Source organism: Betta splendens, chromosome 5 (genome assembly GCF_900634795.4).
Source record: "Betta splendens chromosome 5, fBetSpl5.4, whole genome shotgun sequence".
Classification (NCBI taxonomy): domain Eukaryota; kingdom Metazoa; phylum Chordata; class Actinopteri; order Anabantiformes; family Osphronemidae; genus Betta; species Betta splendens.
Window position 1 is genome coordinate 6,598,582 of NC_040885.2, and position 21,442 is coordinate 6,620,023.

The 21,442-nt window shown below is 37.7% G+C and overlaps 1 protein-coding gene across 21 annotated transcripts in view; it reads left to right on the forward strand.

Moving 5' to 3' along the window:
* The window catches only part of cadpsa (Ca2+-dependent activator protein for secretion a), a 174,365-nt gene that overhangs the window by 124,831 nt on the left and 28,092 nt on the right, over positions 1 to 21,442 (forward strand). For 8 of the 21 annotated variants that reach the window (XM_055509329.1, XM_055509334.1, XM_055509331.1 and 5 more), the window contains 8 exons: positions 233 to 374; positions 3,809 to 3,934; positions 7,127 to 7,282; positions 12,341 to 12,488; positions 12,769 to 12,783; positions 16,097 to 16,171; positions 16,322 to 16,405; positions 17,179 to 17,211. In XM_055509329.1, the coding sequence (XP_055365304.1) occupies positions 233 to 374; positions 3,809 to 3,934; positions 7,127 to 7,282; positions 12,341 to 12,488; positions 12,769 to 12,783; positions 16,097 to 16,171; positions 16,322 to 16,405; positions 17,179 to 17,211 (779 nt within the window). Of the gene's footprint in view, positions 1 to 232; positions 375 to 3,808; positions 3,935 to 7,126; positions 7,283 to 7,612; positions 9,750 to 12,340; positions 12,489 to 12,768; positions 12,784 to 16,096; positions 16,172 to 16,321; positions 16,406 to 17,178; positions 17,212 to 21,442 lie in introns of those variants that run through there. The other 13 variants (XM_055509337.1, XM_055509340.1, XM_029152109.3 and 10 more) reach the window with 7 other exon arrangements.

The following is a 21,442-nucleotide window of genomic DNA, read 5'->3' on the forward strand; positions in this document are numbered from 1 at the left end:
ACTTCCTCTTCGTCCAGTCTATGTATATTCAAATAAAGGTACTCAGTCTGCTGCATCAGTATGTGACAGATGGTTGGCTAGGCCTTCCCCTTGTGGTGTCATACATAGCTGGTACAGAAGCTGCTCTTGCATTCTTCTGTTATGACATGGATGTACATTTCAAATCTGCCAGTATGTACAGGGTTCAGTTCTGCACATGGGTAATCTCTTCCTTCGTTTTCCCACTCCTTAGATAACCTGTGCAATGGAAAATTCCACAAACACCTGCAGGACCTGTATGCTCCCCTTGTGGTCCGATACGTGGACCTGATGGAGTCTTCGATTGCTCAGTCCATTCACAGAGGCTTTGAAAGGGAATCCTGGGAGCCAGTCAAGTAAGGATTTTAATATACTGTATTTTACCTAAGGACGTTCTTCTAAAGGTTAAGCCATGTTACCTTTTTAGATCTCCACAATGTGGCATTTTTGAAGTTCTAAAATAAATTTTACACTCATATGATTGGTTCATTTTGACTTTATATATTTAAATGCTGTATATCAGCAAATCTCAAAGGTTTTACCTTCGGGGATCAGTAAAGTATTTATATTCTTTTCTATTTCCAACTACTACACTACTAACAGCAGCTGTTAATTGAAGCCAATTAATAAATTGTAATTGAAATATATACAGTCAGGACCATAAATATTTGGACAGAGACACATTTCTTCTAATTTTGTTTCTGTACATTACCACAGTGAATTTTAAATGAAACAACTCAGATGCCATTGAAGTGCAGACTCTCAGCTTTAATTCCATGGGTTGAACAAAAAGATTGCATAAAACTGTGAAAAACTAAAGCATTTATTAAACACAATCCCTTCATTTCATGGGCTCGTAAGTTATTGGACAAATGAAATAACTGAAAATAAAATGGTCATTACTAATATTTGGTTGAAAACCCTTTGTTGGCAATGACAGCCTGAAGTCTTAAACTCATGGACATCACGAGATGCTGGGTTTTCTCCTTCTGAATGCTCTGCCAGGCCTTTACTGCAGTGGCTTTCAGTTGCTGTTTGTTTGTGGGCCTTTCTGTCTGCAGTTTAGTCTTCAACAAGTGAAATGCATGCTCAATTGGGTTAAGATCAGGTGACTGACTTGGCCATTCAAGCATATTCCACTTCTTTGCTTCAATAAACTCCTGAGTTGCTTTGGCTGTATGTTTTGGGTCGTTGTCCATCTGTATTATGAAATGCCGCCCAATCAGTTTGACTGCATTCACCTGGATCTGCACAAACAGTATGTCTCTGAACACCTCAGAATTCATTCGGCTGCTTCTGTCCTGTGTCACGTCATCAATAAACACTAGTGTCCCAGTGCCACTAGCAGCCATGCACGCCCAGGCCATCACACTGCCTCCACAGTGTTTTACTGATGATGTAGTGTGCTTTGGATCATGAGCTTCTCCACGCCTTCTCCATACTTTTCTCTTGCCATCATTCTGGTAGAGGTTGATTTTGGTTTCATCTGTCCAAAGAATGTTTTTCCAGAACTGTGCTGGCTTTTTTAGATGCTTTCTAGCAAAGTCCAATCTGGCCTTTCTATTCTTGAGGCTTATGAGTGGCTTGCACCTTGCAGTGTACCCTCTGTATCTACTTTCATGCAGTCTTCTCTTTATGGTAGACTTGGATATTGATACGCCTACCTCCTGGAGAGTGTTGTTCACTTGGTTGGCTGTTGTGAATGGGTTCCTCTTCACCATGGAAATGATTCTGCGATCATCCACCACTGTTGTCTTCCGTGGACGTCCAGGTCTTTTTGCGTTGCTAAGTTCACCAGTGCTTTCTTTCTTTCTCAGGATGTACCACACTGTTGATTTTGCCACTCCTAATACTGTAGCAATTTCTCGCATGGTTTTTTTCTGTTTTCTCAGCTTAATGATGGCTCGTTTCACCTGCATGGAGAGCTCCTTTGACCGCATGTTGTCTGTTCACAGCAAAATCTTCAAAATGCAAACACGAGTCCTCTAATCAACTCTACTGTAGGTCTTTTATCTGCTTCACTCATAATGACATAACAGGGGAATTGTCCACACCTGCCCATGCAATAGCATGGAAGTCAATTGTCCAATTACTTACGAGCCCATGAAATGAAGGGATTGTGTTTAATAAATGCTTTAGTTTTTCACATTTTTATGCAATCTTTTTGTTCAACCCATGGAATTAAAGCTGAGAGTTTGCACTTCAATGGCATCTGAGTTGTTTCATTTAAAATTCACTGTGGTAATGTACAGAAACAAAATTTGAAAAAATGTTTCTCTGTCCAAATATTTATGGTCCTGACTGTATATAGCACCAGTGAAGATGAAAAACATCCAGCAGAACCAGACTCCATATGAGTGGCCTCTTTCTAGTTGATCGCAGGGCTACATTTGTAACATTCAGGCCCACAGCTATGGAATTCCAAATTGTTATTGACCATGAAATTATAATACAAATTATTACATCTGCCTTTTTATTTAAATCCAGAAGTTTTTATTTCAAAATGTCATTTTTCCAAAGTCTACTTTTATGCATAATGCCTTTTTCCCAAGTGCCTTATTTATTTATGTCGTTTTCCAGGAGAATGACTTGAATGTCTGTCAATCAAGCCAAACAGGGTGGAAGCAGTTATGCGATTGGCTACTCCTTAACTCAGACATAAGCAACTGGTTATCTCTTCCCGTATATTATTTTTACCGATGTAACCACCTTACGCTTTCACCCTACCTTCTTCCTTAGTGGTGCCTTCAGGGTCCTTCCAAAATAACACCACTCTGGCTTGACAGAATGTTATAAGGCCATAACAAGACTATTTAACACTACACACTGACACAAATACATTATGCATAGAAATACACAACATTCTCAAACGTTGCAATTAGTATTTGCAAACCAGCGGGTTTCAAATTTGCACAACATAAAACTGGATTCAGATGCGTCATAGTTTGACAGACACTAAGAGCAATCATTGCAGCGTTAAGAAGTTATTGACTAGTTAAGGTGGTCGCGACTTAATACTGAACACCCCATTGTCCTCTGAACCGTATTGGGTGACACAGCAAACATGCTGGCAATGTTCCTCATTCTAGTAAAAGTCTTTACTGCTGCATTTGGAATTTCAAGACATGGACAGCCAACATAACAGTTCCTCTTGTGCATATTCCACATGGACGCTCAATTTATCTCAAATGGTCAAACATAGCATCATCAATTTGAACACATTGAAGAGCAACAACATCCCGAGCATTTAAAAAATATCAACTCAAACCAGTATCTGCTGGTAAGTGATATCCTCTTTACTCAATCTGCTAAAGTAAGCAGGACTTCGCTCATGTCCGCCATCTCTAACCACACATTCCCTCACAGGTGTCTAGAAAAACGAATCGATATGAAGAAATCAGCCAATGGGTGTTCAGGTCCCACCCACCAGCACTGATTGACAAGTCATTCCACTGTAAAACTGCATTATGAAATAAATACTGCACTAAGGAAAAGGGCATTATGCAAAAAAAGACGACTTTGGAAAAAATCAAATATCAAAATAAAAATGTAATAGTTTGTATTATTATCAAAATAATCGTTATGAAATAGAATTTCATAATGAGCAGATTTAACGTCTAATCACTACATGTCCAACTGTTTTGGTTAATGTTACACCAACACGAAATTGGCATATATTTAAATCATAAAATTATCAGTTGGCCATAGCAAATAGAAACTGTTACTGATTTGAAATTCCTCTCTTTGTTTAATTTGCGCTTTCAGTTTACTATTCTGTTTCTGTTTGCAGGAGTTTAACAAACTCTCTTCCCAGTGTCAGCCTCCAAATGCCCAAAGTACCAAATCTAACAGTGCCAAGTGTTAACCTTCCACAAATGCCCAGCTGGATGACTTCTAACGATGAATCAGAGTCAGAGTGTGTATCTGCATTGCACAACCTGAGTCATGCACATGGGCTGTTGGTAGAAATGTGGCATTGAAATGATATATGCCCTTAAAAGAGAACTTTCTGTAACATGCAAGCAACACATGTAGGTTTTCAAAATCAGATTTATTTTTTCTGCTTTGTATAGTTATTAATGCAAATAACAAGGTTATTTGTTCTATAGTCTAGCTTTTTATAATGCGTTAAAGTATGGCTGATATTGTTTTAGCCATATAAATGTTTTTCTGTGTGAACTTAAGTTAAACCTAATGTTTTTAAGTTTGTGCTGTTTTTCTTCTTAAAACAAGAGTGATATCATAGGCAGGAAAAATCATCTCATTTAATTTATTTTTTGGGTAATTGATACAGGTGTAGTTACACCAGTTTAAAACTTGTATATGAACCCTTCTAAATGCTTTTACAGTACTGGTGGGACTTGTCTGGTTTACATTATAAAGCAACCAACAGAACTAGAAGCATAAAAAGCATAGACAGAAAAAAATGCATAATTATTGTTTAGAGAAATACTAATAAAGATAACATTTTAGTTTTCATAACATTTACCAATTAATTCTTACTGAGATGAGACTGTTGATCAGCCACAGCACCCACAGTCATTTTCACAGAATTATTGAATAAATACACTATTTTCATTAAGCAATTAACATTATTTGTTTGAACAGTGTATAATAGCCCCTTAGTGCAGTGAAGGCTTTCTATTAATATGTATGTGATTGTGTAGGTGCTATCACTAAAACACACTCTGTATATCTTAATATACACCTCCAAGATCACGCTTTAAAAACTTAAGCAAAACGTTGCCTGCACGAACAACAGGGATCCGAGGTGTAAAAGCTACTCATACACCACAGCATCCTGCAGAGTGTGACACTGTTACTGCACCACATCCATTCCTTTTCTGTCATCTGGGAGTCACACACTGACAACACAGACAAAGATGTCGGTTCTAGACTTGATGTCTGAATAAACCAAGGTTTCAAAGCCCGTTTATACCAACATCATGGCATGTCATATGTGGATATGGTAGAGGCAGTGATTTATATAATCCCATCTTTATCCCAGTTTTTATTTTCAGTGTATCTTTATATGAACTGGAAAGATGCAAGACATAACAACAATGCAGTGTTATACAAACTAATTAGAAATTTAAGTAATTAATTAACTAATTTAAAATAAGTACAGCTGAGTCTCATTTGAATAATTTTAGAATGTATTTGTCCAAAAACAACTGTACACAACTCAATCTAATGTCAAATCTAATTTGATAATAGTATAACTTTGTTTATAGTAGAACTTATTAGTTCACTTTTTTCTATCTTTCATCTACAACATCTAAAATTAAAGCTAGTAAGGGGAATCCTAAATAAAATATAAATAAAAAATGAAATATAATTTAAAATAAATAAAAAAAACAACTGTAAGCTATGTTAGTTCAAATGTTTTCTTCATTTCATTTACAGTGAAATGATCCTCACAATGATCTTTTTTCACTATTATCTTGCAACAAAATGTGTTTACTGTAACATTTTATACCAAATTTGCTTAGCAAAATAAAATAAGGCATGATGATAATTAATACCACATATCACAGTTTCCTGCCTTTACCTCACTGATTTTGTTACAAATAATTACCCTTTTACTTTGTTTTTGTCATTTTGGCTACAATACAAACCTTTTATGGTTTTGCTACTTTCATTAGATAAACTTTAACGTCAGTTCTTGTGATGAGCATAAAATATAAATTTTTAATTTTATTCTTTTCTGTATATTGTAAGTGCTCCTGTTTTTGGGGTTATTAATGTCATATATCCGAGATATGCAACAGATTAAAAACAACAACACCTAATACTATGCATTGTTATTTTTGTGGGGAGAAGCATGTTCATGGCCAAATATTGTATGATTTAATACTGTAAATAATAAGGATTGAAAAATATACTGTAGTTTTGATGGGCTTCATACAACCAAAAGTTGTACAATAATACCAACTTAATAACAATAATTAAGACAGTACAGTATATTATTGATGTTTAAAGAGCGGAAGTTGAAAACCAAAAGTTTCCAGAACAATAAAAATTAAACTTATTGTTTGTTTGTTTGTTTGTTAAAAATGCAATAAAACAGCTAAAATGTTCATTAAAAGTCAAATTTCCTGGATAGAAGCCAGAGAGTTCACTCCCAGTAAACTATCATGTAGTTTGAACTTGAACACTATGAACTATGCTCTTACTTATTTTATAAAAGCGCTGTAATTCATTTCCCGGTTTGAGGGCTCACAACTGAGGCTCTCTGTACTACCATTTAAAATTTGACAATTTGGTCATGACAGATGCAGCTGCTGTCCTTGTTATAAACTTGCATCTTTCATATGTTGTTCTTTACTAGCTGAGGGTCGATGGTTGACGAAAGGCCCTTTTTTTGTGAATTCTTTCCTGCACCGTGGATCTGTCTGCAAGGACTGGGTTGACATTAGAAATTTGAAGAAGGAAATAATGTTCCTATACTATTACCTTCACAGTGCTGTTCATCCTGGTCCTAGTAGTGACCCACACCTGTACAGTATCCCTGTTTCCCAGTGGGTTCCCACACATGCTGGAAATCAGTTAATTTGATATTATAAGACATCTTAAGAAAGAATCATCCCATGTGAATGATGTTCTGCACAAATGACTGGATAATCTTTTACCCAGAAATAATTTTCTGATAGTGAGTGGGGACCCTGAATTTGTCCAAGAGTAAGATGACAGTTATGTTTTGTCTTTCACACTGTGTGTCTGTGCGTGCGTGCGTGCGTGTCTCAGTCACTAATAAGCTTGGTGTACATAATGGAGTGTGCATAAATTTTCACCTTTACTCACCAGGTAGTGTGTATAAAAATGTTAGCATGGATCGTAGATTGCCTGTGTGCAAACTAGGCTGAGGTGCTTATAGCTACCACTGAAACCTAATTTACATATTTCACAAATGAAAACAATTCACCTCATGTTGTTAAAGCGTTTACATGCACAATAAAATAATGAAAATAAAGTTTGGAACAGTCATCTGATTACTGAAAAACTGAAAGGTTCTTAGATATTTGATATACAAACAAGACCAGGTAAGACTGTCTTTTTCATAGTTTTTGTATTCAAAGTATTCAGTTTTGACTTTTTGTTCCTGCAGTAATGGCTCAGGAACATCAGAGGATCTGTTCTGGAAGCTGGATGCTTTGCAGACTTTCATCAGAGATCTTCACTGGCCTGAGGAGGAGTTTGGCAAACACTTGGAGACTCGATTAAAACTGATGTCAAGTGACATGATTGAGTCATGTATAAAACGGTAGGGCAGTGTTGAACTTTATTTACTGTATATGGATCAGATTGGCACGTTTTTTGTGTATTGACCAGTGGCAGCCTTGCAGGTTGATGGACTGACTGAACATGAAGCACTACATCAACCTACAAAACTGCCAGTTATGGCTTTTGCTTGTCATTGAAATACAAGGAAAACAAAACATTTATCATCATTTTCTTTATTTCTGAACAACAAAAGAATCATAATTCCCCTAATCTTTGTCCTTAATTGCTGTTTACTTTTTGATGACTAATGTTGAGGTCAACTTAATTAAAATTGTATTTTTTAAATGTAACTTTTGGGTATTTGAACCAGGTTCCCAAGGTTTCCAGGATACCGCTGCCATTTTTTATGTTTAAAGACCATCCAGGAACTTGGTACTGCTGTCTGAATACTGAAAATGTGATAACAGCTTTTCCCTGAAGTAACAATGGGAGGAGAACTTTGGCTCTAAAGAAGGTAAACTGTGGCATAGCTGAGGCGCTATGGAGGAAAAAATGTGGCTCTACGGAGGGTAGTTGTGGCTGTGTGGATGGATAGAGCTGTGGGTCTATGCAAGGAGAGCTGAGAAGCTATAGAGCTATGACCAATAACTGATTTAGAGTGACCAATAAAGTCTCAATTTAAATTAAAAAAAAAAAACTCTCACCCTACTTCTCACCCTACGCGGGTGGTCTCTTCCGCTTCCCAAGCTCAGGTCCTCTGAGGTGCAATGAAAAGACCGATGCCCAAGAGGTACAGCTAGATCCCCATACCTGAAGCACTAGATAATGAAGGATCCCTCAAAGGGTACAGTCCCATCCAACTACCGGCCAATAACCTGCCTCTCCACAACATGGAAGCTCATCTAAGGCATCACCGCAGCTAAAATAAGTGGGTACATGGGTCAATACATGAGCGAAGCACAGAAGGGCATTGGTAAGGATACCAGAGGAGCCAAACACCAACTCCTGGTTGACAGAACAGTCGCCCAAGACTGCAGAGTGCGACACACACACCTGTGCACAGCCTGAATCGACTACAAGAAAGCCTATGACTCAATGCCACACACATGGATCACTGAATGCTTGGAGCTGTACAACATTAACAGAACTTTAAGGGCCTTCATTGCGAACTCAATGAGATTGTGGAGAACCACCCTTGAAGCCAATGGGAAGCCACTTGCCCAAGTATCCATCCAATGTGGCATATACCAAGGAGATGCACTGTCCCCACTGCTGTTCTGCATAGGTCTGAACCCCCTCAGCCAAATAATAAAAAAGACTGGCTATGGATACCGACTCCGGAACGGGGCCACCATAAGTCACCTCCTCTACATGGATGACATCAAGCTGTACGCCAAGAGTGAGCGAGACATCGACTCACTAATCCACACCACCAGGATCTACAGCTCGGACATTGGGATGTCATTCGGGCTCGAGAAATGTGGGAGTATGGTGACAAAGAGAGGCAAGGTAATCCACACAGAAGGGGTCTCACTCCCAGAAGGAACAATAGCAAACATTGAGGACAATTACAAGTACCTTGGAATGCCACAGGCAAACGGCAACCTTGAACAGGCAACAAGGAATGCGGCAACAGCCAAATACCTCCAACGAAACGAGTAAGGCAAGTCCTAAGAAGCCAGCTCAATGGCAAGAACAAATCCCAGGCAATAAACAGCCACGCCCTGCCAGGGATCAGATACCCTGCAGAAATAATAAGGTGGCCAAAGGAAGAGATACAGACCACAGATGTTAAGACACGAAAGCTCTTCACCATGCATGGAGGGTTCCACCCCAAATCCAGCACCCTGAGACTGTACGCTAGCCACAAAGAAGGAGACCGAGGACTAGTGAGCGTGAAAACCACTATACAGGATGAAACATCCAAGATCCATAATTACATCAAGGATAAGGCCCCAACAGATGACGTGTTGAGTGAATGTCTCAGGCAGTGGAGAACAGAGGATGAGATGCTGGAAGAGGGACCATCATGGGAAGACAAGCCCGGAATGTAACTGAAGTGGCTGATCTCAACAAATCCTACCAATGGCTTGAAAGCGCCGGGCTGAAGGACAGCACAGAGGCACTCATCCTGGCTGCATGCCTTGAGCACCAGAGCCTTAGAGGCCCAGATGCTGAACTAGAGCTACTGTAGAGCTGGGAGCCGGGACTTCTAGGGTGGGTGCTCCTGTAGCTTCCCGCAGAAAGTCACCTTAGCAAACCAGGGGAGTTTTTTTAAGACACAGAGTTTGTGTTTTCTTGAATGTCCTGTTCGCGTCTTTTCTTAGGGTTTGTTCTGTTATGTCTTTCTGTGATTAGTTTAGCCTGTAGAACAGTGCTCTCTTTAGTTCGTAGTAGTTTTCCTGCTAAGCAGGAATTTTAAGTTCAGTTATGTCCTGAGTTATTGTCCTGCTCACGCAGTGAGTTTACGTTTGTTCTGTACGTAATAAATCATTCATGTTAACCTTTATTTCCTTCCTTCCTTCCTTCCTTATTTCCTCCTATTGGGTTGTGCGTTTCGGTTCTACCCCTCACCTGTCTCTGTTTCCCGCCAGTTAGGAACCTGTATGGGGCGAGTTTGTAACAGTTTCTATGATTGGCAGATTCAGAATGAAGACTACAGTACCTGCGACTACCAGTACTGTTACCAACATGTATTTCCATACTTCCATACAAACGCCAAAAATGTCATTACTGACCTTATATTAATAAAATAATCTTAATGGAAACTATTAATAAAATTTAAAAAAAACTAAGGTTTTCTTATTGCACTCAAAAAACTATTTATTCCCCCTGCTCCGTTTGTTGCTCCTTCCATGCTGCTCACCCACTTGCTACAGTAGCTGTTTCCTCCAGCTTGTTTGCTTTTTCTTTTTTCTCCTCAAGCTCCGAGCTGGTCCTCATCCTCTCAGCTGTAGTTATAACGCAGTGACGCGTTACGTGGCGAGGTCAGCATGCTGTTCCTCCGTCTACTTTCCTGGTGCTTAACTCCAGCTCTGCAGCCTTGTCGTTTCCTCTGTACAGTATCTCAGCTGCATCTCTGGCTTTTCCATGCTGGAAACTCAACTCTGCTAAGAGCTAGAAGCTGATCCTGAGTGTAAACAATGGAGTGTCTAAAGGGTCTCCTGAGGCTGGCTCAGAAGGTTGACAAAAAATAATAAAACAGTGCAAAAGTAATGAAGTTTGTGCCCCTAGTTGCACAACTCCATATAGAGTTGAAGGAAAATCAGGAGTGTGTGGAGCAGTGTGAAATCAAACTAGCGGAAACACAGCTTGCGGCGACACTACACCTCTTTATACGCCTCTGTCTTACTGCTCAATCCTGGTGATGACGTCTGCCGTCGTGTGTGCCTCCACTGTTGCGATCTGATTCAGGTGTGCATCGGCGTGATCAGGTTGTGATCAGCTGATACTCGTCCATGAGGCTGCAGGGGGCGGTGAGTGAGACAGGCTGGTTAAGCAGGCAGTATCTTCCTTCCGGGTGATCAGGCCCATTCTCTGGGGTGATGTTCCAGTTGGTTCAGCAGCTGGCTTGCGGTGGGAGCTCTGAGGAAACTCCAGGTGACCTCCGACAGGAAAGGGAGGTTTGAGTCTGGTTGGCTGCAGCCAGAGAAGAGGTGAAGCAGGAGTGGTCGAGTTGGTCACTGACAAGAAAAAGCAAAGAGAGGCGGTCACACCTGTTGTTTGGTCCAATCAGTGAGGGGAGCAAGGTATTGGCGCTCAATTTTGAAATCTCTTTGTTTCAACTACCTACAACCAGGATGAAGGCTTTGTATGTAGGTCGCAGTGGGCCCTTTATTTGGATATGAGGGACCATAATAATGATTCTGTTAATAACAGTTTATGCATGAGGTCCCCCAACAGCCTACATGTAGCATAACTTGACATGACTTGGCTTGAATACAAAACTACACAGAGCATGGCCTTGCCTGACTAATCGTGATTTAACTCAAACAGAAGATGTGTCAAAGCTTGACTTTACTTGTATACATGGCAGGAATTAACTCAGCTGCCCCCCAGGGGAGGGGTGAATGCAGAGAACAGGGAGCTTGGTGGCTCAGTTGGTAGATGTTTGGCTTGGGGAGCTGGAGGTCCCACGTTCAGAGCCCAGAGTGTCCTTCAGTCAGACACTTCACAGTAGCTCAGAGATCAATTTATTATACAATAATAATATTGGGTTAAATTATTAATAGTAGTAGTAGTAATACTATTAGTATTAGTATATATTTTAGTATTAGTAATATTATTATCATTAGTATTATTATTATTATTATATGCATGTATGTATGTATAAGTGTATCTATTTCCCTCAGTTATTATCATTAATATTAACCTCATTATTAACATTATTATTACTCATTATGTAATTTCCCCACAATACTTTTGATAATACAGACGTTTATTACTGAATACACAATATTCCATAATTTCACTTAAATATATATATATATACATTTTAATTTCTTTTTATTAATATTATTTGTAATGTGGTTGTATTCTTTTAGTTTTTTAGTCTGTCTATCCCTCTATATGTTTCTTTTTCCTACCTTGTGCCCGAATTTTCTTCCTTCCGTGTAGTTCACCTAAACCTCTATTTCACTATCAACCCCTAGGGGGCTCTGTAGGATTGAAATCAGTGGTGTCTGAGTTTTCCACCTGTGCTTTGGATAGGTGGAAATTGCTGACATTGCAAAATACATTTGTGGTGACAAAAAACTCTTTTAGCAATTTTCTGCAAATGTATAGTGGCCCTTGTATGGGACTGTTTGTGCAAGCGCTGTCATAAATATATTAATACATTTGAATACTGCACACAGAAAATCACATTGACACGTTTGTAAATTGGGATTCTTTCCTGCAGATTGCACATCACACTTGACCAGTATGAGTCAAGCTCAAAATTGCCTTCACAGGCTTCAGACACACTTGCTATTCTACCCCCATAACCATTGTACATGGACTTCAGTTTTTCTCACCTTGACTTATTTTGAAAAAGCAGGTCTGACCAATGTTTGTTAGCAATAAGTAAAAATAACTAACTTTCTTTCTTTGTCTAAAGGACACGGGCTGCATTTGAGGCTAAGCTTCAGAAGAGCAGCCGGGGCACAGACTTTCGTGTGCCACAGTCCATCTGCACTATGTTCAACGTCATGGTGGATGCCAAGGCACAGTCAGCCAAGCTGTGTGCCATGGACCTGGGACAGGAGGTAGGACACACTCATAATGTCTAGATTTGTATGTGTGCGCGCATGTAGAGGTGGGTGTGCATGTATGTTTGTGTGTAGGGGTCTTATCCCAAGATGACACTCTTAATTTAAATCTTAAATTATTTGAGGGTGACAACTTTTGGAACAAATGCAAGTGGTGGTGTTCTATTTTTAATCACATTTGAGTGTTTAAGTTTTTTACAGTGTTTTCTGTTTCATATTTGCCATGTCCCCTTTTTCTTTTTCATTATGTGCTGCTATTTTGCTCCTCTTATGAAAGTTTGTTAAAGACTGGGTAAGTGTGGCTAAAAATTCAATTGAAATCTCACCCTCCAATTCCCAAATGCATAATTAGTCATCAGTTTCCCTGTCTGTCTTTCTCCACTTGAATTGTTTGGATTTGATTAGCATATGTGTAGATAGTATTGAATATACATGTGATAGAAGTGAGAGATCTCATAGTTTGCAGAATTGCAAGACCCATACCAATTACTGACAATGAATTAATTATTGCTAAGTCCTTTGCTGTTCTGTTGGTGACACAAGTGTAAACAAAAGGATTCCTCCCTGTGCCTCCGAGTCCCTCTTAGTTTCCATGACAGCAGTTCTTCAGTGAAAATGATCAATTCGAAGTCCCTTACTTGGCTTACAACAGGATAAAAATGGTTTAATGCATGTAACACCTTCAAAGGTGAGAAGCAACTAAACAAATAAAACAACCTCTCCAAAATGAATGTAATGGGCAATGAGGTCATCACCAGAAGGTAAATATGTTGTGTTATCACAAGGAGAAATGATTTGAACAATGAATGGATGAATTTTCCACTTTTCCATTGTGATTTGTTGTTTAAAAAAGGTTTATGGAAGAAAATTCATGTAGTCAAGCCTCCAAGTTCAACAATAGCTTTAGAGGCAGTGGCAGTTAAGAGTTTTAGTCCAAATGTTATGTACTGTAAACAATGATTACATGCTATAATGAAATCTGATAAAAGTTGAAAAAAAAAGAGGTAAGTTGAAATTAAGGAACATGAAGAACTGGAATAATATGTTCTGGTGTTTCCCATATAATAAAGATTTACCCATACAACACGAAAATGATCTGTATGTTTTGTCTAGAAATGGCCAGATTGCTCATTACTCTATGTACCCTTTGCTTTTGTATTTCCTCTAATGCAGGGGTGTCAACCTCAAACCAGCGCCTTGCTGGTTTTCCAACTCTGCCTCCCCAGGGCCTATTGATTACCTTGACCAGGTGTGTTAAGTCAATCAGCAGCTGGATAAGCCAACTGACACACCTGTTTAAGGTAATCAGCAGGGAGAGCTGGAAAACCAGCAGGGACACCGGCCCTCAAGGACCGCAGTTTGACACCCATGCTCTAATGCTTTCCATCATCAAAGGACGATGCAACAACTTTCTCAAATCCTCATATATTTGCAACATTTTGCCAACAAGGCTGATTTACTAGACTACAAATGCACCAGGTAACAAGAAATAACTGATCTGATGAGTCTTAAAAGTTCTTAAAGCAATACTTTTTTGAAAAGCAAGTTGCATCAAAGGATTTTTACATTTTATTAGCAAAAATGTGCCAAACCATTTGACATTGATATTCTATGTCCAGAGAAATCACTGGTGTGTAAACTCCAGTTTACAGACAAACATTCAAACTTTGCTTATAGATAACATGTTATCTTTTAATAGTGTGTTTGAATAAAGACATCATTTGTAACTCGTTTAGGAGCCTGTTATTTTGAATCAAAGCAGACAGTTGTTAGGAAGCCATAGATTCTTCCTTTAGACAAAACCACCTTCTTCTTTTCTTCATCTGCTGTTAGTGGCTGGAAAAACAACCGAATTGCCTCTTCAAGAGTCTCTGTGACAATACGCGGCCGGCCGATATTAAAAGATACAAAAAAATTAAATAAACTAGATAAAGCATTTCCAACGGAAAATGAACAGCGAATGCTTTAATGCTGAATGCATTGCTGAAGAATTGCTGAAAGTAGCTGAAACATTTTCAAACATAGTAGAAAGTAGCGGAAGCATTCAAAGCATAGATGAATTTATCTGAAGAGAATTAGGAGGACTATTTGCAGAAAAAGCTGAACCAGTTGGATTTGAAAACGAGGAAACTTGAAAAAGATTAGCTGAAATTGAAGAATTGAAAAAAAAAGAAGTGTGTAATGGTTTGCTTAATTTGAAGAAATATAGCTAAATCAAATGGCTAAGTATTGTAATAAAATATTTCTTTTTTTTCAAGAGCTGAACAAATAGCAAATAGAGTTGTGGAATTGTATTTAATACAGCTGAAATTTGCTGCTGTAGAAGTAGTAGAAGAAACGTGTGCAGGTAATTGCTAAAGGGTAAAAGATCCAAATGCAAGCCCCCCATAGTACCTGCGTGACCATAGTACCTACGTGAGTGATGGCCCTGTTTACATGACAAAAGCAGTCGTTGATGATGTTGTTGATGATGTCGGCTAGAGAAAGGGGCCATTTGCTTTGCCTAGATGTGTAAGGTAGAAAGAGTCAAGAGTGTATAAAAATGAATAATGAAGCTAATAAATTGAATTAGTGCTTTGATTTTGAAAGGATATGGAGAAAGCATGTGCAGGTAATTGCTAAACAGCAAAATATTCTCAGTAACCACTCATAATAAACCAGTTGAAAGCAGAAAAATAGCTATTTTAGGCTAAAGATCTGGATTGGTGCTTTTATTTCAAAGGGATTCAGAGGAAGTGTCTGATTAATTATTAAACAATCAAACAGTATAACAAACAAACAGTACAGTACAGTATAATGAACTAATCAGTAATATGCATAGAGCTGCAACACGCACTCTAACTCACGCAATACACACTAATGGAAAAGCTTAAAATTTACCAAAAACCACCCAATACTTAAACTGCTATAAATCAGAAAGTATTGAAGATATTAAAAAGCTGAACAAAAGATTAATAGTTCAAAAGTGGAAGACTGCTTTAAAGTTTAAACTGTGTCTGTAGCTTAAAATATGCAGAAGTAATTAAAGCTGAAATAAGTAAAAGAGTATCTGAAAATGATTTTCCAATCATTTTAATCGGGAAATTTTAATGATAAAAGCTCAATACCTTAAAAAATATGAAAGATATTAAAAAGTTAGATGGAAGCACACTTCTCCTCTAAAAGCTGAATATTTTAATAGTTGAATTGTTTCTGCAGCTGAAAGTATGTGGGAGTAGTTAACCAGTGAAAAACGTACAGAAGAACTATAATAAACTATACTAATAAAGATTACAACAACTAAATAATGAATGCTGGAGGCATTCACTGTATCAAATTGTATCAAATTAAATGACTAAATAGCATATTGAATTGTGAATTGCAAAATGCATTGTAATTTGAATAACGACTACAAAAAAACATGACAATACGAAATGCAATTCATTACATTTTTATTTAAACTTTTAAGTAATGAAATTTATTTCTACTAAAGACAAAAATTACATACACAACAGATCATTAGCTTATAGCAAATTGTTTTATATGCTACCAATGAATATAAAATTGTCACGTGTTTGTGTGGATGTAGATGTGACAAGTAATGCTTGCTTTCATTTTTTCCGTAGAGACAATACCATTCCCAGATTGACAATTTAATTGAGGAGACGGTAAAGGAGATGGTGACTCTGCTTGTAGCAAAGGTACAAAAAAAGTACTAAATGTGAACAGACATAGGTCTAGACTAACTCGACAAAGCTTATTTAGGCATACCTAAGCCCACACTGATGTCATGAAGTTACGTAAATTTACTGGTAATAATTATGTTTTCCTGTTTGTCGTCTCCTTCTCAGTTTGTTGTTATTCTAGAGAGTGTGTTAGCTAAGATCTCCAGATACGACGAGGGAACACTCTTCTCCTCCTTTCTATCTTTCACAGTAAGTAGTACATACAGTTTTTCTTAATTGATTACTAGAGCTGTGCCACACAGTTTTACACCGTCGTCGATAACACCGGTCTAACATTTTACATGATGAAAAAGTGTCTTATTGTGATAAGTCAGCAACGCAATAAGTTTTGATGTATTTACATTTCGATGAAACACAAAATTGTCTGAGGACACAAGCAGCATGTCAGTCCCTTAAAGTAACTGAAAGGGATACTTCACTGCTGAAGTGCAAGTTGTGTTATAAAATTTGTATTAAATTTTATTAGCTAAAATGATCAAAAACCTTTAGCATTGGTGGTCTATGTCCAGAAAGGGCATTTCTATCTGTACATACCCACGTTGTACTGTACAGTGCATGCAAGAGTCACAACTAATAAACACTGCTGTTAGCTGCAATCATCAATAGAATGTCGTTTTTTCTGTCATAAACGTCAATATTGTAAATTGTCTTGAAAATATCTTGATGTCATTTTGAAGTCATATCGCCCGACCCCTGTTGATGAGTTAATTGAGCTGCTGTTTAAAAGTCTTTTTCATTTTAATCTCTAATGGTGATTCTTAATTGATTCTTAACACCTCAACTGGTTTTACAGGATTTAGGGTATTGAATTTGTGTGAACTGTCGTTGAAAAGAGCATTGTTGCCAGTTCAACAGGCATTAAAGTACTGCGCAGTCTCACCACAGCAGCCTTTGCTATGAAAAGTGGTGTCACAGTAGAATTCCATCATTTTTTCATCCACTTCTTTCTGCTTTATGTCAAGATGAAAGCTGCCTCGAAGTATGTGGATGTACCTGTAAGTGAGACTAAGTTATTTTTTTGTTCTGTTCATTTAACACACTATGGATTTAACATCTCTTAATGACCTCAGTTATTTACTTGGCACAGTTAAAATCCTTATTTGTTTAAACTCATTACCAGAAACGTTCAGACTCATCAAAAACAGTAACAGCTAATAACACATCTGTATTATGTAAAAATCACAAGGTCAGACATTCAGCAGTAGTTTCCGACACTTTTATCCATTGTGACGTGAAGGACCATACATAATTGGACAGATCTAATTTTGTTTCTGTATATTACCACAATGAATTTTAAATAAAACCACTCAGATGCTGTTGAAGTGCAGACTATCAGCTTTAATTCTGGGTTGAACAAAAAGATTGCATAAAAATGTGAGTTGGGTTGTTGTCCATCTGTAATATGAAACTCCGCCCAATCAGCTTGACTGCTGTTGTTAAGGGGTTTCTCTTCACCATGGAAAGGACTCTGCAATCATCCAGCACTGTTATCTTCCGTGGACGTCCAGGTCTTTTTGCGTTGCTGACTTCACCAGTGCTTTCTTTCTTTCTCAGAATGTACCACACTGGTGATTTTGCAACTCCTTATATTGTAGCAATTTCTTGCATGTTTTTTTTCTTTTTTCTCAGCTTAATGATGGCTTGTTTCACCTGCATGGAGAGCTCCTTTGACCATCATGTTCTCTGTTCATAGCAAAATGCAAGCACGACGATTCTAATCAACTCCAGGCCTTTTATCTGCCTTATTGAAAATGAAATAACAAGGGAATTGCCCACATCTTCCCGTGCAATAGCATGGAAGTCAATTGTCCAATTACTTGCAAGCCCATGAAATCAAGGGATTGTGTTTAAAAATTGCTTTAGTTTTTCACATTTTTATGCAACCTTTAATGAACCCACAGAATTAAAGCTGAACGTCTGCACTTCAACGGCATGTGAGTTGTTTTGTTTAAAATTCACTGTGGTACAAATGTACAGAAACAAAATTTAAAAAAAAAATGTCTCTGTCCAGATATATATGTTTCTGACTGTATATTGCTTCTTGTATTTTGTGAACCTTTCACTCATGGTTTGTATTTGTTCCAGCCTTTATTAATTTAACTCAAACTTAAAATTTACTAATATTTATAAAAATATTCATCTTTTTGCCAGACATAACAAATTACTTGAATAACATTTTTATTTGAATACCATTGAAGAAAGATTTGCACTTTTCTATAGATAGTATAAATAGGGTTTATAAAAACATTACATTGATTTCGATACTCAGTGCTTAGGGAACATGAGACATATTCCGTATTATATAATTATTTTTTGCTTAAAAATCATTAAATTCAATATTGAAACTAAAACTGCACAATGAAAGTAGCGAAACTGTACCCACAGTACCTGTGGTGTGAACTACATACAAAAGTATGAAGACATGTTATTCCATAGTGACATAGATGTTTATGCATGTTTGTGTTTTTCCTGCATACATACAAACACATACAAACCATAGTCCAGTCAGTGCTGTTTGTTTGAAATTGCTGTCTGTGAAATGTTCTTTCATATGCATGTGAGCACTGACAGATAGCCGTGCCTCATGCCTTGCCTCACAAACACACACAGCACATTGTCCGCTCTGCTCTGTGTGTTTGCATGTGTGCATCAGATCTATTTTAGCTGACAACATTTTGGCCTAATCAACACAGCATTTTTCAAATTATTGCCTTGTCAGGGAATGTGAGGAGTCACTCTGCAGCCTGGCAGAGGTCGCAGTTCCCTGCACAGCATGCTAATGATGTCCTAAATGTACAAAATTAGGTTTTCACTGGAAAAAAGACAGTAATTCACACATTGTAATCAACATTTTAGACGTGTTAACTAACTTTAGTCTCAATTCCAATAAGATATTTGTGGAAATTCTGTAATCTGTTAGTTGGAATAAAAAGAGTAACTCAGAATAAAAGCTTTATCCTGGATCAATTAGCGTGTGTTAGTCTAAGGTGTTGCGGGTTGTTATAAGTTAATATTTCAAACATCAACAAGCTTCAGTTCCCATCAGGCCCTGACAGTCTCCAGTGTCTTTGTTCACCTAACACATGCCCAGAGTGTAGGGCTTGGCTACAAGAGAGCTGACTAAAGAACACTACTACCCTGTAGCCTCATGTCTGCATTCGCTTTTCTCCAAACCATAACTACTGTACATGATTTTATGCATGTACAAGTTATGTATGTACATTTGGTCTGTACATAAAAAGTGCCTTACATATGATCATAAATAAGTTTGTCGTGAACGTACTGTATCATACAACTAAGAGTTTCATCAAGCAATGCAGCACTATTTCCACCAAGCATTGAAAGTGATTTGATGACAGTGCACAATATAAAAATGGCCCTGAAGTGAAAATCAGAAGCAAACAAAAAGACAAAACACAACGACAATAAGAGGAAACACAACAACAATAACAAAAAACACGACATTAACAGGAAACAACAACATTGACAGAAAACACAACGACATTGACAGAAAACACAACGACATTAACAGAAAGCACAACGGCATTTGAACATTACGGAAAGGGTAGGAACCAGGTCATTTTTCTGATTGGTCACAAGCTAAGTCAGTCTACCTTTCATTTTCTGTTTCCTGCTAGCTAAAACATGGCTATGCTGCACTAATTAAAATATTAAGGGCTATTTAACAAAGGATTTTCTCAGAGATAGATATTATTGGAACATCGCTGCCATTTGCAGCTGCCTGAAGACCAAACAATGTGGTTGGTGCTTGGATAGCAACCTGATTAATTAATTAACAGTATTAATTAATTATTTCTATACAGTTTTAAAACACTGTCTTAAAATGCTTTGTGAACTAGATCCGCAAGGATCTCTACTTTACAGGCATTGTTTGTTAGACGGACTTACTATTTAATTAAGCCAAACTATGAACTGTATGACGCATCATATATACTGAGCTGAAACATGTGCCAACTACCTTGGTAGTACCTCAGTAGAGCAAACAGCTGTTCAGTTCCCCAAAGTTCTCATAAGATTGCTCTTCTCACATTTTATTAAAGAGTAGCCTCCATCCCACTGAGTCCTGCTTCTTTCTGTTTTGGTTAACTAAAATATGTTGACAGCATATTGAGGATTGCATCCAATGAAAACACTTTATGAATAACCCTCAGTTTTAGGATCTTCCTTAACATTCAGTTCAAGTTGAGTTACTGCACAGCAAACTCTAGGCTTTGAAATAATAAATAAATAAAGTTCAAAATTCAAATTTACTATATCTTACGTGTTAATGTGAGACCACTGAACAAACTGTAGAGCTGAATTGCAGTAACTTTTTTCTCGAGGCTGGTTTGATCTTAATCTGAAATCCTGTGGAGTTGACTGCAGGACACACCGTCTGATCTAAGGAGCAGCTTCAGTGACAGACTGATCCACCCTTAATGTGGGAAGGAGATCTTTGCTCTTTGCTGCAATTAGACTGTACAATAAGCAATGTTAACTCACCTACCTACCCCTAATCTACAGCATAACAACATGGTAGATGGTGACACTCTAAATGAATAGATAAATTTGTTTACTCTGCCTACTGTATGGTGTGAGTGTTACATGTCTGATCAGTCAGTCAGTTTAGGTTCATTGATGATTCAAATTGACTATACTGTAGTATTTGAATTTTTGTGTAAACATAAACATTATATTCACTTGCTTTCCTGTGCGTAGATGACAAAACACCTGTTTGTTGTATGGTCAGGAAAGACATCGTCATCATGCTGGACTATAAATGTAGCACTCAGTTAGCAACTGTGTTATTATTCCAGCTTTAATGACTTAGTATAAACAGTTTTTAACTTCGGTGAAGCAGACGCCCTAATTTTTCAAATAGTCCTCTCCATGTTTTACTTTTATCAACTTCTTGGCACCAGAACAGACATTACCTAGAAATTTATGTCTGCCAGTTTTGCAACTGTTATGCTTAAATTAATTAACTTTCCACAGGTACAAAAAAAGTAACATTCACTCGTAACGTTACAGTAGCTGTGTGTGCGTCTAACCATGATATTGCAGACACATGTTGTAGCTCCCTCCAAGTTATTCACAGACACAAGGCGCTGCTTTTCACGGCCAAGATTAGCCGTCATTTAATTAACTAGCTAATTAAGTAGTTATCAGCTTTCTGCACAATAGAAAATTATACATATACCTGTACAAATAAATAGCACTATACCT